This window comes from Budorcas taxicolor, unplaced genomic scaffold (genome assembly GCF_023091745.1).
Source record: "Budorcas taxicolor isolate Tak-1 unplaced genomic scaffold, Takin1.1 scaffold244, whole genome shotgun sequence".
Classification (NCBI taxonomy): domain Eukaryota; kingdom Metazoa; phylum Chordata; class Mammalia; order Artiodactyla; family Bovidae; genus Budorcas; species Budorcas taxicolor.
Window position 1 is genome coordinate 82,632 of NW_026291861.1, and position 17,618 is coordinate 100,249.

The window sequence follows — 17,618 nt, forward strand, 5'->3', positions numbered from 1 at the left end:
CAGATAGGAAGGTAAGAAGAATCAATGGCATTTGCTTGCTTGATAGCTAGCAAATTCATTAACTGCCTCATCAAGTCAACAATTTGTTGATCATAACACGTTGACTTTTATTAATTTCGTATTGAATTTACATGTGCATAAGCCTTCCTGTCTACATATGGGAGAGAAGTCCATAGCACTGTAGGTGCAATGAAATAGCTGGTTAATTACATAATTTAAGGTACACAGACTTTTAGATTCTATGGTTTCATTTAACTCTTTGTCCTGTTTCCACATGCTCCTTGGTGCACTTTGGCTAAGCTCTTATTTTCTACTTGTCAGAACTTTATTTTCTAAAAAATTCTTTGGATCCTGAAGAAACATGACAGAGCCAAAGTTGGTGACTACTTGGTTAATGCTCGTGGTCCTTTCGTTTTGTTTCTTTGCCAGTGTGTGTGATATGTGTTGTCCAAATAGATTGTAAGCCTCTGAGGCAGGAATTGAATATAATCACACTAATGCTGTACAGCAGCTTATGATTAACACTTGAAAAGTTTTCTTTTCCTTACCATATTGGTTTAGTCATTTTTAAAACTGCTTTAGTCACATAGTCATTTTATTATTCGTTTGAGTGTCAGTGTTGTAAATTCCTGTGACTTGGTAGAATGTTAAATTCCTTGCATACCATTAATGTGAAATATGTGAACCTCGAAATTACATATGCAAGAAGAATTTTAAATAACCTAAAAAGTGGAGATTTTTCTAGTAATATACAGTGGTAACCTTGATTTTGAAATAAATGAAAAGCTTAAGAGATAATTAAGCTAAACTGAAACCTAGTGATGATAGAGGGGAATAAAAGAGATTTGGAAATAAATTGATCTCTGGGATGGCATAGGAAAACATACTTACTGTGAAATGGAGGTAAACAATAATTACTGCCTTTCAGGGTTGTGGAGATAAATGACGTTAAGTATAGGGGAAGTACCAAGTACAATGCCTAGTCCACAGATATTCAATAAGTAGATATGAATCTTTCTTGTTTACATGTACAAAAGATGAGCTCTTGTGATTAAAAACAATGAGAAAACTTCTCTCCTCGGAGGGTAAAAAAAAGTGAAAGTGAAAGTCGCTCAGTTGTGTCTGACTCTGCGACCCCATGGTCTATACAGTCCATGGAATTCTCCAGGCCAGAATGCTGGAGTGGGTAGCCATTCCCTTCTCCAGGGGATCTTCCCAACCCAGGGATTGAACCCAGGTTTCCCAAACTGCAGGCGGATTCTTTACCAGCTGAGCCACGGGTAGTATGTAGATAATTAAATGAATAAAAACAGATTAACTTGTGAGATTGTGCCTGTCCCATGGTAAGCAGTGAGTAAGTATTAGCTGTTGTTATTTTCAGCACAGTTTGTCCTGCTTGTGTGGCCAGCCATTTGCCAAGTAAGCGTTATGATCAGGGAAAGGCATCCTTTGTTATTGGTGTCCTGAAGCAACAAGAAAATCAGTTAGGTTGGGAGAGTAAGTATGCTATTCTTTACTGCCTTATGCCCATTTTATGGTTTTTAACTTTTCTTCTCTTTATAAGTTTCACCTTCTGATGATGCTAACATTGTAACTTAGGGCAGACACAGGCATGGAGTGGGTGATGACCCTTGAATATCTGAAATAGATGCTAACTCTTTCTCCACACCAGTCTTATTTCCTCCAGATTTTCATTAAAACTGCATCGAGTATGACTAGAGGTATATACTGATTACATACATAGCAGAAAGGTATTATTAATGGAGAAATCTTATAAATGTATTTCACTGATAAAATAGGAGTTTGCTTTATTAGAAACAGTTTAAAGGAACAAATAAATTTGAAACAAGCTTATTTAGCACATTTTTAAAATTTATAATGTCTACCAATTACTTTTTCTGAATATACTTAAATGTTCCAGTCATTTTATGTTCTTTATTGATAAAGGTATAAGAACATGGACGTTACCAGTATATTACTTTTGAGAGTAAATTTTGTTATTATAGCATATCAAGGAGCTTGATGGTGAGCAGGTGAAAAGAGCATTAAAAGAAGCCTATGTTCAAGGTTATTGGTAGTGTACTAAAGGTCATGGGTAGGTAATTCTTGAAAGGAAGAGTGAAAATATTGCTGTGCATAAAAGGAAAGTCATTCCCAGAGACCACAGGCTGAAAATAGCTAAGCTAATTACTACTTTGTTTCTGTGTATGATAATGAAATTATGTATATTACTTCCCATAGTGAAGTTGCTCTGTCGTGTCCGACTCTTTGCGACCCCGTGGACTGTAGCCCACCAGGGTTCTCTGTCCATGGGATTCTCCAGGCAAGAATACTGGAGTGGGTTACCATTTCCTTCTCCGGGGGATCTTCCCGACCCAGGGATCGAACCCAGGTCTCCCGCACTGGAGGCAGACGCTTTAACCTCTGAGCCACCAGGGAAGCCCCTATTACTTCCTATATTAAATATGAAATCAGATCCAGTGTTTCTGGCAACCTTTATTAAAATTAAAAATATACTAAGGTTAGGAATGGGAATTAATTCTAGTGATTTTGTAAGTTTTAAAGATTTTTAAAAAATAACTTGCCATTAGTAACACATACTGGTTTTTCTTTTTTATCTGTGTTTGTGATTTTTTTCCTGTCTTTGTCAGAGTGTCTCTTCTGGCTGTGTGTATATCTCCGTTTCTCTTTGTGTCTGATTCTCCGTTTGGCTATCTGTGCATGTGGAGAGGGGCTGGGGTATAAGTGTTTGAGATCTACTGTTCATATGTCTATGGATCTTCAAGGGGAGGTTCTCCCATCAACTACACTTCTATACTTTTTGAGGATCCAAATTACTTAGCAGTTCTTTCTGTTACGGGTATTTACCAGGATCCTCTAATAAAACACTACAGTTCTGATGTATTGGGCTCTGTTCGAAGAATTATGAGTTTAGAGTAAATATGTACTTTAAATACCTTTTAGTATAAGAGAAGAACATTAATATTCAAAATAGTCTTCTGCCTTAAGTATTTAAAAATTTCCTACATGTGTATCTATTGCATTTCATGCATTATTCCAAGACAGGAAATGCATGATTATATAAAACTTAAAAAGCTATCTAGTAAAGGCTACTGTTTGATTTGTTTTAAACGTAAAGAATGCATTTTATCTGTATCCATTGGAGGGGAGGGGTCCCAAAGACTACCCCCAGATTTGATGATTTGCTAGGAAGACTCATAGGACTCAGCATAAATTTGTACTCATGGCTATGACTTATTATGGTAGAGGATACAAAGTACAATCAGTAAGGACAAAAGGCACGTGTGGCAAATTCTGGAGGAAGCGAGGCGCAAGCTTCCAAGAGTCCTCTCGTAATGGAGTCACAGGATGCACTTAGTTCTTCCAGCAGTGAATTGTGACAACATATATGAAATGTTGTCTACCTGGAAGCTCATTAGAAACTCAGTAATTAAGGTTTCTGTTGGGAACTGGTCACGTAGGCACCCCCATCTAGTTGTAGCAGAATCGAAGGCTCCCAGAAGGAAAACAGGTGTTCAGTGTAAACCATATTATTTGCAGAAACAATGAGCCACTTTTATCAGAGAACAGTTTTAATCTTCCCAAAATACAAGTTCTCAGGTGCCAGCCAAGGGCCAACCTTGCAAGCAGGCCTTTCCAAGGATAGCACTCTCAGGCATTTTGTGTTAACTCTCTTCTGCTCATGGTGCTCACTTTAATATTTAATTATAATTTGTCATGTAAGTTTAATTATTTGATTTTCAGTATAATAATCTTTTGACTAATTTGTTATTAGCTAGTGTTTCTCAGTTTCTGACTATCATACTACAACAGAAATGAACTATTATACCTGTTTTAATATAACATGTATTCTGAATATTTTCTGTCTTTTAAAAAATGTATTAGGTATAAATGTAATATATTTTCATTCAAATGAAATTCTGCTCGTATTGGCAAGCTATTTAATTTGTGCAATTTTACATTTATTTCCAGTTTAGTTATTAATTATACCTAGAACAATTAAACTGTTTTAAGTTCTGTTTTTTTTTCATTATTGATTTTATTTTTTTTAAGTTCTTTTCTAATTCACTACTGTCTTTTTTCCTTGACTCATTTGGATTTCACTTACATATATAAACTTCTTTTTATCTTTCATTTTGATTAACTCCCTATTTTAACTTTTTATTACTAATTTTGTTCCTACGATATTAACTGAATCTGATGTTTTGATCATTTATACCTGGGTAGCAAGTATGAATTTGTTAGTATATTTTTAACTTACTTACATGTAGACTCTTGAGAAAATTAACACTTTGCATTTTATGAATTTGCAAACTTGTGCAATCAATAATGTTATCATATTTTTCATTTTGCTTTTCACAGTGATACCAGTTTGGCCTTCATTTCATACTCATGAATTTTCAGAAGAGATGGTTAATTATTAACATTAAACTTTCCATTTTTAAGAATTGCTGTGAACTTGAGAGAATTTTTATGCTTTTTGTTTCAAGGTTAGGATATGGTGAAAAACTGACTGAACCCTTGAAAACAGTTGAATCAAGGGATGAACATGATCAAAACAATATATAAAACTTACAGAATTAGTGTTATGGCTCTAGCATTAAGGAGGAGAGTTAGTCATGAGGCTTTTAGATCAGAAGCTAAGGCATAGTAGTATCATGGAAGTTAAAAATAATCAAGGATGAGGTGGGTAATTACATAGAACCTTGGAGAGATCAGGAAAAATGATTTGAGAGAATATCATTGGATTTGATATTTGAACAATCTGGGATGGTAAGTTTGAGTAGACTGGAAACAGACCCAGAATTTTAAAGGATAGAAATAGTCATGTAATGAAGATAAGACGTTGGTGGATATAGTGGTTCTTTATGAGAAGTTTGATGGTCAAAGGAAGAGGAGAGAACTTTAAGCAAGAGTTTGGGAGTTGGTGAGAGGGACTTGTTTTTGGAAAGTAGGCAGGACATCTCATTCACCAGAGACAGAAAAGAATACTAGAGGTATGTGAAGACTGAAAAATTTAGAGAAGGAAGCAGGTTGTGAAGATTTAATTCATGACTGGGTATCTTTAAAAGTGAAATAACAGACGGAAACAGTAAATCCTTTTTTTTTCTCAATTGTCATCTTAGTAACTTTTTTATTTTGTCTTAGGAACCATAATATTTTCTTGTGAGGATATTTGTTCTTTTCTGTGTTTTTTACTGTCTAGAAATATACTGCGATAATATTATATTTAATATGTACACTTAGATTCTATAGCTGTATAGCCACTGTAGATTAATCTTTTATTCTTTGGATTTCTAAATTTTTGAGCCTAGTGTCTACTTACCTTTGGTTACAGAGGTTCATTAATATATAAACTTATTATTGACCCATTTCTTTTTCTTTTCTTTAATTTTTCTCTTTACCAGTACATGGATATCATTTGTACTTAGGACATGAGAAATTATTCTGATTTTGTCATCTCTTATGGTATCTTGCTGGGTTTTCACTGGGAATTTTGTAGACTCTAGTAGATCTAGAATAGCCCGTTTTAGATTAAAGAGTAGTTTACGGAGAAGGAAGTATGGTAAAGAGCTAAGGAATTTCTGTGTTCGTTGCTCATATACTGTGCAAGTGTTTTTCTCCTTTGCTGATTTGTAAATCTTGACACCTGTATGTAATTTTTAAGAACTTAAAGTAAAAAAGATACATATCAATGGGAAATGTCTCATGTCCTAAATGCAGGGCATTCATTGTTCACATTGGCTTTTGTTCAGCTTTCCATTTCTGATTTTTATTTAAAATTTGAAGACTTATGATTTCTAAAACATTAATTTCATTACTTCATTAAATACTGATTGAGCATCTACTTCATGTTAGAATGGTACCACTCACTGTAAGCATAACTGTCTTAAGCCTTCCTCTTCGTGTATGTGTGCCTATGTGTGTGGAGAGAGGGAAAGAGTCTGACTAAATTATGATTATCAATACTGCGTAAAACAAGTCCCAAATATAAACTTCATTTTGTGTAAACTTTGCTTATTTGTTATAAAACAGTTCCTGAAGCATGATATTTAAAGAAACTAAAATGAGTACTTTCAAATAAAATTTTCCCCACAGGTGGGAAGGAGAAACCAAAAACAAGTGTAGAAGACTTACAAATTAAGAAGGTAAAGAAGAAAAAGAAAAAGAAACACAAAGAGAATGAAAAACGGAAGCGTCCAAAAATGTATAGCAAATCTATTCAAACTATCTGCTCAGGATTGCTGTCTGATGTTGAAGATCAAGAAGCCAGAGGTATCCTAAATGATAACATAAAGGATTACAGTGGAAAGAGTTTGGATACCAAGAGTTATGATTCCAAAATTCCAGAAAACAGTGAGTTTCCATTTGTCTCATTAAAGGAGCCACGGGTTCAGAACAACCTCAGAAGGCTGGACACTTTGCAGTTCAAACAGCTCATTCATATTGAGCACCAGCCTAACGGAGGTGCATCAGTTATCCATGCCTACAGCAATGAACTCTCCCATCTGTCTCCTGTGGAGATGGAGAGGTTTGCAGAAGAGTTTGTGGATCTGGTGTTCAGTGAAAATGAGAACTCTGCAGCTTTCTATGTAATGGGTATTGTTCATGGGGCAGCTACTTATTTACCTGATTTTTTAGACTACTTTTCATTTAATTTTCCCAATTCACCAGTGAAAATGGAGATATTGGGAAAGAAGGATATAGAGACAACGACTATGTCCAATTTTCATGCTCAGGTAAGAGGTTTTAGTTGTGTGGTTTTTTTTAAACTTTAAATTATATGTTTTAGACAAGTTTATTATGTTCTTTGATCATCATTTTCTTACAGGTTTGCAATAAAAAAAGGTAAGGATATAATGAAACCTCTCGGGGATATTAAAAATAAATTACTCTCTTGATGTGAACACTAGAGTTTAAATTTCAGCTTCTATTTGTCTGTCTTTTCTTAAAGATAGTGAAATAATTAAGATTCTGTTGTCCTTTATTCCTTGGATTTATTTTGGGAGTGAAATGAGTTTACCTATTTATTATTCCAGTCCATACAATAGTTCTATTGCCTGAACATCACTTAAAATTGTCTTCTTGCTTTATGAAATAGTGCTTTAAAAGTGCTTAGCATTGGATTCATCATATGGAAGGTGCTAAATAAATGTTGGATATTCAATATATTGTGGTACAAAGGAATCATTAGTTAAATATGTGATTATGTGAGAATATGAGCATATCAGTGCATATATTGAGCTAATTTCTATTTCCTACCCTTCTCATTGTAGAATATACATTATTTTAAATTAATTTATTTATTTTGGCTGCATCATGCAACTTGTGGGATCTTAGTTCCCTGACTAGGACTGAACAGTGAAAGAATGGAATGCTAACCATTGGACTGCCAGAGAATTCCTGAATATGCATTATTTTAGAAAGCAGAGGCAGAATCCAGTCCACTGGCTTTTAGAAGTGAATGTAGGCCCATCTGAAGGCTGGTGCATTATTATTCATTCTCAGATCAGAGACTGCTTAGGCCGAAGATCAGCAATTTTCATGTTTATCTGTGCTAAAGTTTCTGGTATTCTAAGTAATAATTGATATTCTGGTTTGAAAAGAGGAAAGAAAGTGAAGAAAGTTTCGGAGAGATCTTAGTGATCCTCTGTCCCAATCTTTGTCAAGTTAAACAAGCACAGACAGGAGTCATTTCAGGTTTTACGGTTGGCAGCAGTGCCAGAAGTAGAACACCGTCTCCTTAACCTTCACCCAGGAGGACCTTTTTCCTTATTTTGAGTGTGTATCTTTTTTTGTGTTTGTTTAATATCTGTTCATGTTATAGTTTCCACTTTAAATGATAGTCTGGACATTCAGTCACACCCACACATACCCACCTCCCCACCCCAAACAGTATGTTTGGTGTGTATTCTATCATATATTGAAGTCTGGATAATGTGCTTATATTTAACATTTTAATATGTGTGTGTTGGGGGGGCTACTAACTGTGGGAGAATTTGAGTTTAAATATTTTTTGGAGCTGAAAGGGAGCTGTAGAGCATTGGGCACTTGCTCTGTCATTTTATAAATTTCAGAATGGTTAGTAGACTGGCATCTAGTACTAGTGTCTGCTATTTATTGAGTATTGCCTGTTGACTACCAGGAACTGTTTTAAGTACTTTATATGTAATAACCCATTTAATCTCCGTTACCATTTAATTTTAGCAATGAGGACAGAGAAGAAATAATTGCCCAGAAACCTTTGGTATTAGATCATTGATTTGTTTTTCATTTATTTTATGTCTGCTAAGTGCTAGGTTTTATGGTAGACCTTTTGGCTTCCAGTGTAATTTGTTTCCACTGTATCATAAACTTTCTATTGCCATACAGTGCAAGTTATTTCAGTCATCTTTTAAATGTCACAATACGTTTATTTGCTTTTAAGATAGATTTTAAGGTTAGGAAGTATTAATTTTTATTACTTGATATTTATTAAATGATAAGCATTTTCATCCTAACTTGTGTAATACATACAACACGAAACCATACTTATGTTGTTAAATACAATATTTTGCTGGGACTTGTTAATCAGGCCGGTGTGTGACTAGGTAGTGAGTCTGAAGTCCTTGTAGAGCCACCTACCCTGATTGCCATTACCTGTTAGAGTTCTTGGATACCACATACAGCTGCATCCTTTGTTACCGGTTGTGTCTCTGGCCCTGTATCTGTGTGATTCGCTAGCTACAGGGACTGCTTTTCCCTCTTTAGCTTTCGATGTGGTGGCAGGAAATTGCCTGTGCAAGGTCCGTGTGCCTTTACCCCATGGTCCTCCAGATCCAGCCATTCCCATGGTGTCAGAAAGAGTATCTAGCGAAAAGCTTTCCTGAGCTGCTCATTTGATGTTTCTCCAAACCAGATTCTTTGTTTTTTTAAGAGCTTAGAAGACTGAGGAAGTTGTTTTCTGCAGACTAGTTTTCTGAATATTTGTTTAATGAAAATCAGAGCAGCCAAAATCATTTGCCCTATATCTGTAGACACTAAACGATGACAATATAAGTAAGATGTAGCTATTTCTATGATCTTTATAGTGATAAGGTTTATCTTTGTAATATTACTCTGTAGTTTTCACAGAACTTCATTTTTATATCTGTTTAGCCTTTATCCTTGAATCATGTTAATTTAAAGATTTTTTTGGTGTATGTATCAGTGTATATCTGTGTACACACACAGATACACGGCACTGCCAAAACGGATCAAGGCACAAGACATCCTGTTCTTTGGTCAATGATTTTGGAATTCTTTTTACTTGTATAATTCTGTTTTTCATCTTCATCTATATCCCTGCAGATTGCCTGAAAAATTTGAAAATATGGTGGAATTATGTATTGTCTTATAGGTTATGTCGTTTTTCTGATGTTGTGACTCTGAGGTTAGTGATATAATATCAGTCAAACCTTACGATAAAATTCTGTTTGAGAATAAAAATGGATTTTTTGGGAAAGCTTGTAACCTATCTATATCAGATATTTTGCCACAGATCAAATCAAAAAGCCTCAAAACTAAGTGGCTTAAAGGTATTCCTCACAATTTGTTGGCCTCTCTGGAAAGTCTCTGTCAGCTTGACTGGTGGCTGGATAGCTTCATTCATGTCTTGTGGTTTTCAGATCAGTTGTTCTTAGGAGATCTTGCTTATATGTCTGGTGGTTTGATGCAGTGTCAGTTGGGGTAATGATCGCGTTTTTCTCATCTTCTTGCAAGTTAACTTGGGCTTGTACCCATGGTGTTAGCTGCAGAATTTATAGAGCAGAAAGAGTGAGTCTCTGCTTGTTTTGTGTTTGCTTTAATGTCCCACTGGCCAAAGGAAGTCATGAGGCCAAACCCAGATTCCCTTCTTGATAGTGGGAGTGGCACAGTCACGTTGCTCAGAAGTGAGTTACATGCTTGGGAAGAGATTTTGGCCATGTGCAGTCATCCACATTTCTCTCGGGCTTCCCTTGTGTCTCAGGCAGTAGAGAATCTGCCTGCAATGCAGGAGGACCCGGGTTTGATGCCTGGGTCAAAAAGATCCCCTAAAGAAGGGAATGGCTGCCTACTCCAGTATTCTTGACTGGAGAATTCAACGGTGAGTAGCCTGGAGGGCTACAGTCTGTGGGGTCACAAAGAGTGAGACACGACTGAGTGGCTAACACTTTCACTTTTTCACATCTGTCTTGGTCTACCATCTCTATTTTGGTCAAATAGTCATTTGGGCATTTAACATTCTCTTGTCTTTCATGGTAGGAGAACAGAAAGGCAAGTAAGACAATATTTTTATCTGTCAAGGAATAATTGAGATTTCTGTCTTGACACACAGTATTTAATCAGTGTGCATTCCAAATGCCGTAGTAAGAACTTGCTACTGTGAGAATATGAAAACTGGGGCAGTTATCCTCCAGTCACCTTTTTCCCTCCCTCAAACCTGGTTCTGGGCAGGAGGAGAAGGGGACGACAGAGGATGAGATGGCTGGATGGCATCACCGACTCAATGGACATGAGTTTGAGTGAACTCCGGAAGATGGTGATGGACAGGGAGGCCTGGCATGCTGTGATTCATGGGGTCGTAGAGAGTTGGACATGACTGAGTGACTGAACTGAACTGACTGAAACCTGGTTCTGAGTTACTGCAGACAGATAACTTACAGCAAGTGTTAACTCATGATTAAATCTACCAATATTTTAATAGCGAGTTCAGTTCAGTTGCTCAGTCATGTCCAACTCTTTGCAACCCCATGGACTGTAGCATACCAGGCTTCCTTGTCCATCACCAGCTCCCGGAGTTTACTCAAACTCATGTCCATTGAGTCAGTGATGCCATCCAACCATCTCATATCATCCCCTTCTCCTCTCGCCTTCAATCTTTCACAGCATCAGGGTCTTTTCAAATGAGTCAGCTCTTCGCATCAGGTGGCCGACGTATTGGAGTTTCAGCTTCAGCATCAGTCCTTCCAGTGAACACTCATGACCGATTTCCTTTAGAATGGGCTGGATGGATCTCTTCGCAGTCCAAGGGACTCTCAAGAGTCATCTCCAACACCACAGTCCAAAGCATCAATTCTTCGGCGCTCAGCTTCTTTATAGTCCAACTCTCACATCCATACATGACTACTGGAAAAACCATAGCTTGAGTAGACAGACCTTTGTTGGCAAAGTAATGTCTCTGCTTTTTAATATGCTATCTAGGTTGGTCATAACTTTTCTTCCAAGGAGCAAGCATCTTTTAATTTCGTGGCTGCAGTCACCATCTGCAGTGATTTTGGAGCCTACAAAATAAAGTCTGTCACTGTTTCCCCTGTTACCCTATCTATTTGCCATGAAGTGATGGGACTGGATGACCTGATCTTAGTTTTCTGAATGTTGAGCGTTAAGCCAACTTTTTCACTCTCCTCTTTTCACTTTAGTTCTTCTTCACTTTCTGCCATAAGGGTGGTGTCATCTGCATATCTGAGGTTATTGATATTTCTCCCGGCAATCTTGATTCCAGCTTGTGCTTCTTCCAGCCCAGCGTTTCTCATGATGTACTCTGCATATAAGTTAAATATACAGGGGACAATATACAGCCTTGACGTACTCCTTTTCCTATTTGGAACCAATCTGTTGTTCCATATCCAGTTCTAACTGTTGCTTCCTGACCTGCATACAGGTTTCTCAAGAGGCACGTCAGGTGGTCTGGTATTCCCATCTCTTTCAGAATTTTCCACAATTTATTGTGATCCCCACAGTCAAAGGCTTTGGCATAGTTGATAAAGCAGAAATAGATGTTCTTCTGGAACTCTCTTGGTTTTTTGATGATCCAGCAGATGTTGGCAATTTGATCTCTGGTTCCTCTGCCTATCCTAAAACCAGCTTGGACATCTGGAAGTCAACAGTTATTAAATCTGATTTGAATCTTAGCCTTGGCTCTGCAAAATGAGGGGAGAAAACTAACAGTTATTGGATTCATCTGGGGTCATTCATTCATCGTGCTAGGCCAATGAAAATGATTCAGCATGGCATCTTTGACCATTGCCTTCGTTTGTACTGACTTTTCATTTTGACCAGTTGTGCTTGACATATACAGCTTAAGTGTTTGACCTGATCTGCTGCAGCAGGTGGCAGGTATCAGATGTTTGAATTGAGAACGGAGACTTTTTCCTTTATTGTACTAATTTAAATAATAAAGAATAACAGTTTTATTCTTACTTTAGTTATAAGGATATTTTTGAAATAAAATATTGATTAAATGTTATTACCTGGTACATGTTTTACTTTGGAAGGATATACTAGATATGATGGGGAATAGCTCCCCCTTGTGGCACATTTATTTTTGTTAGATGCTTGGATTGCCGTGGTGAGCTCGACTTTTTTTTTTTTTTAATTCACCAGAATTGAACCAGTAGCTTCTTCTGCTCTCATTTCCACATTTTTTTTTGTTTGTTTTTACTGTAGTAACTATCCTCTTGTTTGTATTTTTTTTTTCTGGATTGATGATGATACTTGCTAGAAGCATCTATAATATCTTCTCTATTTAGCATGAGTTAACTATAATATATACTATCCCCTGGAGAAGGAAATGACAGTGCACTCCAGTGTTCTTGCCTGGAGAATCCCATGGACAGGTAGCCTCGCGGGCTCCAGTCCAAAGGGTTGCGAAGAGTCATACACAACTGAGCGACTAAGCACATACTGTATACTATAAAGTATTCGGTGGAATTTTTAATATCTTGGGATGTTGATAGGCACACTTAAAGAAAACAGGTAAATAAGAAAAACAGATTTTGAAATCAAAACAGTTTGTCTTATGCTGGGCGAAATGTTTATTTATTTTGAGTCTTCTCACAGCCTTTATAGCGTTTAATAGTGTGTGGTGAACCTCCCAACCAGAAGAGCTTTCCAAACTTACTGGACTATAGAACCTTCTCTTCAGGGACTGGCATATCAGGGAGCACATTTTGGGAAACAGCATTATTTCAAGTGAGTCATTCCTAGTGGTTTTTTAAATTACATATGTCCAATTTGCTTCCCTTGTTGCAGCAATTTTTATAACTAAAATAAGAGAAAGCAGTATATTTTTGGCAATGCATTTCCTGTCATAAAGGCTACTTTTTTCTTCTATAGCAAGCCAGATGTGTTTTTTGTTTTTGTTTTTAAAGATTATGTGAGGAATAATGAATAGGCTTTTAGTTTAAACATAATCTAATTGAACAGTCCCTTTCCCATTAACCGAAACTGAGATTATGTTGTTGACAATTACTGACAGTGGCTACGAAAAGTCTTCTATTTCCTCCTCTCCCATTCCCCTTACTCCCCTTCATAACATTTATAGAGAATAAATGGAGTGAATAAAGGGAAATATGAAAGTGTAGTCATGATGGTGGTAGGTTTTTTGTGGAGTGGAGGACTCTAGGGGAGGTTTAGGTTAAAAATGTTACATCTGTTGATAGCTTTTACAAATATAAGAATATCCTTTCTGCCTTTTATTATGTTGTCTTCTGAGAGGTATACCTTTTAAGGAATATATATACCTTTTAAGGTATACCTTTTAAGGAAGCATATAGGGTATGTTTTAATGCAGTGATGTATGTTGATATTTTCAATTTTTTAACTGCATCAGAAAACTAATAATTTCATTGTTTACTGAAGCAAATACAGTGATCTTATGCAAAGTGTCATCACGATGTATTTCCAGGTAAGTGGTTTTTTTGAATAATGGAAGCATACGGTTTTAAGGACCAAGATTTTATTGAAGATAACCTTTTGACTGAGGATTGTTGTTGTTGTTCAGTCACTGAGTTGAGTCTGACTCTTTGAGACCCTATGGACTGCAGCATGCCAGGCTTCTCTGTCCTTCACTGTCTCCCAGAGCTTGCCCAGACTCTCTGAGTCAGTGATGTCATCCAACGATCTCATCCTGTGGCCCCCTTCACCTCCTGCCTTCAGTCTTTTCCAGCATCAGGGTCTTTTCCAATCAGTCGGCTCTTCACATCAGCTTCAATACTTTGGAGCTTCAATACTTTGAAGCATCAGTCCTTCCAATGAATATTCAGGGTTGATTTCCTTTAGGATTGACTGGTTTGATCTCCTTGCTGTCCAAGGGACTCTCAAGAGTCTTCTCCAGCACCACAATCCAAAAGTGTCCATTCTTTGGCACTCAGCCTTCTTTATGGTCCAACTCCCACATCCGTACATGACTACTGGAAAAACCATGGCTTTGACTGTGGGGACCTTTGTCAGCAAAGTGATGTCTCTGCTTTTTATTTTTTTATTCCTGCTTTTTAATATGCTGTCTAGGCTTGTCATTTTCTTCCAAGGAGCAAGTGTCTCTTAATTTCATGACTGAGCATATTTAACAAAATTCATGTTTTTCCATCTAGATTTGTCATTATGGTGTTATAATTTCGATGAGCTAGGGCAGCTGCAGTTGTTCATACCTCTTGCCACTCCTTTCCCTTGTAATTGTGGTTTCTTATCCTTTAAGATTTTTGATATTAACTGGAATTATGCCAAGTGTAGAAACATATATGTAAGAAGAGTATCCTCATATGAATCGTGGCCTTTGTGACATTTATTTTAATTATTTAGATATTCTTTCAGCTCTTACCTTTTTCGTTTTCTCATCCCACTGCTCTTGAATTGTAATTGTTGGATAAATTATTTTTGGATAATTGAGACTTTTTTTCTAATGATTATTGTAGATTTCTTTTTGTTCCATGCTACAGAGGAAACTTAATTATTTGCTGTATAATATTTCATTATTGCAGATGTCATGTAAATCAAAGCATACTATTTTTTTTTGTGAGAAGTATGTGATTATATTCTTATATCTGGTTTCATCAAGAAGTATGTATGTTTTGAATTTGAATATGTGTAGTTTTCCCTGTTTGAAACATTAATTGTTCAAATTTAGTGTATGTTTGAAGTATTGGGTTATTAATCTAGAAAGTGATAGTGTTACTTGCCCAGTCATGTCCCACTCCTTGAGACCCCGTGGACTGTAGCCCGCCAGGCCCCTCTGTCTCTGGAATTCTCCAGGCAAGAATACTGGAGTGAGATGCCATGCCCTTCTCCAGGGGATCTTCCCGACCCAGTAATAAAACTCTGGGTCTCCTGCGGTGCAAGTTTTTTACCATTAATAATTGGTAATTCTTTACCAATAGCAAATTACAGATTCTTTACCAATAATAATTCTTTATTATTCTGAGCCACCAGGGAAGCCACAAGAACATTAGAGTGAGTTGCCATTTCCCCCTCCAGGGGATCTTTCCAACCCAGGGATTGAACCTGTGTCTTCTGCTCTGTAGGCAGATTCTTTACCCACTTAGTATTAAAAGTTATGTTAATATGAAGTTGCTCAGTCGTGTGCGACTCTTTGCGATCTGAACCCATGGACTGTATGTAGCCTATCAGGCTCCTCTGTCCATAGTATTTTCCAGGCAAGAGTACTGGAGTGGGTTGCCATTTCCTTCTCCAGGAAGGAATTAAATGATATGTATTAAGTGGTATATAATTAAAAGTTACATTACAGTGTGTTTGTTTAATTGGGGGTGTGCATGCATGCTAAGTCACTTCAGTTGTGTCTGACTGTTTGTGACCCTGTGGACTGTAGCCTGTCAGGCTTCTCTGTCCATGGGATTCTCCAGGCAAGAATACTGGAGTGAGTTGCCATGCCCTCCTTCAAGGGATTTTCCTGACCCAGGGATTGAACTCGTATCTTTTAATGTCTCCTGCATTAGCAGGTGGCTTCTTTACCACTAGTGCCACCTAGGAAGCCCCTAATTGGGTTATAGTTGATTTATATTATTCTTAGTTTCAAGTGACAAAACAGTGCTTCACAGTTTCTTTAGATTATACTCCATTTTAAAGCTCTTATAAAATACTGTCTATATTCCACATGGTGTGCATTATTCCCTTGTAGCTTATTTATTTTATACATAGTAGCTTGTACTTAACTCCCTGCCTCAGTCTTGCTCATCCCCCTCCCCCCCACCCCTCTTCCCACAGGTAACCACTAGTTTTCTATATCTGTGAGTCTGTTTCTTTTTTGTTACATTCATTAATGTTTTAGATTCCTTATATAACTAATAACATACATAGTATTTATCCTTATATAATTAATAACATACATAGTATTTATCTTTCTCTGACTTATTTTACTTAGTAATATCACTCAAGTCTATCCATGTTGTTGCAAATAGAAAAAAAATGCATTCTTTTGTATAGCTGAATATCATTCCACTGTGTGTGTGTGTGTGTCTTTGTATGTGTGTATATATACACACACACACCATGTCTTTGTTACCCATTCATCTATTGTTGGACACTTGGGTTGCATCCATATCTTGGCTGTTATAAATAATGCTGCTTTGAACCTTGGGATGCATTTATTTTTTTGAATTAGCATTTTCATTTTTTTTTGAATATATACCCATGAAGGAAATTGCTAGTTTTTTGAGGAACCTCTGCTGTTTTCCACAGTGGCTACACCAATTTACATTCACATTAACAGTGTACAAAGGTTCCTTTTTCTTCACATCCTCTCCAACATTTGTTATTTTTGGTCTTTTTGATGATAGCCCTTTTGACAGGTGTGAAGTGATGTTTCACTGTAGTTTTAATTTGCATTTCCCTGATGATTAGTGATGTTAAACATCTTTTCTTGTGCCTGTTGGCCATCTATATATATTTTTTGGAAGTTCAGGTCTGGCCATTTTTTAATTGAGTTACACTGTATTTTAAAATGCAGATTACTTTCTCAAGCTAAGATTGTGATGAATTTAATCTTTAAAATTTAGTTTTAAATTTAAATATATTTATATCCATTCTATTGAATCATCAGATTATTATCTTTAATATTTGGAGAATCAATGTTTAGAAGAAAATTCTTTTTTGTTTTAAACCCTATAGCTAAGTATGTGTACTTTATATAGAGACCATACTTTTTAGTGGAATATATGTGTGGATTGCTTTTTGTTTGTTTGGTTTTGCTGTGAACTGTTTCACTTAAGGGATCTTGGTTCCCCTATCAGGGCCTGAACCTGGACCCTTGGCAGTGAGAGATCGTGGAGTCTAACCACTGGATCACCAGAGAATTACTTATCTGTGGTTTTAGTAGTGGACAAACAAAATGTATTTTACAGTTTTAGCACATTTTGGTGAAAAAGGAACGGACTTGTGCTTTTATTTTAGCAAATTATATGTGTAAATGAATTTTACATATATATGTATTTTGCCATGAGATGACAAGAACTATGAAGATTCACGTACCATATTTAACATTATAAGCCAACATGTAGAGTCTGTATTTACTTTATTCTTTAAAATTTAGTTTTTTCCATATATTCTTTGAAATATTTATGAATTTTAATAGGACAGACCAAAAAATCATCAACAAATATAGTGTTGTTTTAAGGGTGTCAAACAGAGGAAAGGAGGAAAAATCAAATTTGTTTTAATCTATTGTGTTAAAGTTTTTAACATTTAGGTCTGTACTAATTTAGACAGGTGTTTCATTTTATTTTACTTTTAAACAAAGAACAACATATGTAAACTTGGAAATTAATGTAAAAGTGGAAATTTGAATGAAATGAGATAGCTAGGTC

The 17,618-nt window shown here is 36.3% G+C and overlaps 1 protein-coding gene across 1 annotated transcript in view; it reads left to right on the forward strand.

Moving 5' to 3' along the window:
* LOC128071165 (lysine-specific demethylase RSBN1L) overlaps positions 1-17,618 on the forward strand; it is a 61,047-nt gene that overhangs the window by 21,832 nt on the left and 21,597 nt on the right. The window contains exon 3 of the mRNA XM_052664132.1: positions 6,121-6,761. Within this exon, the coding sequence (XP_052520092.1) occupies positions 6,121-6,761 (641 nt within the window). The remainder of the gene's footprint in view (positions 1-6,120; positions 6,762-17,618) is intronic.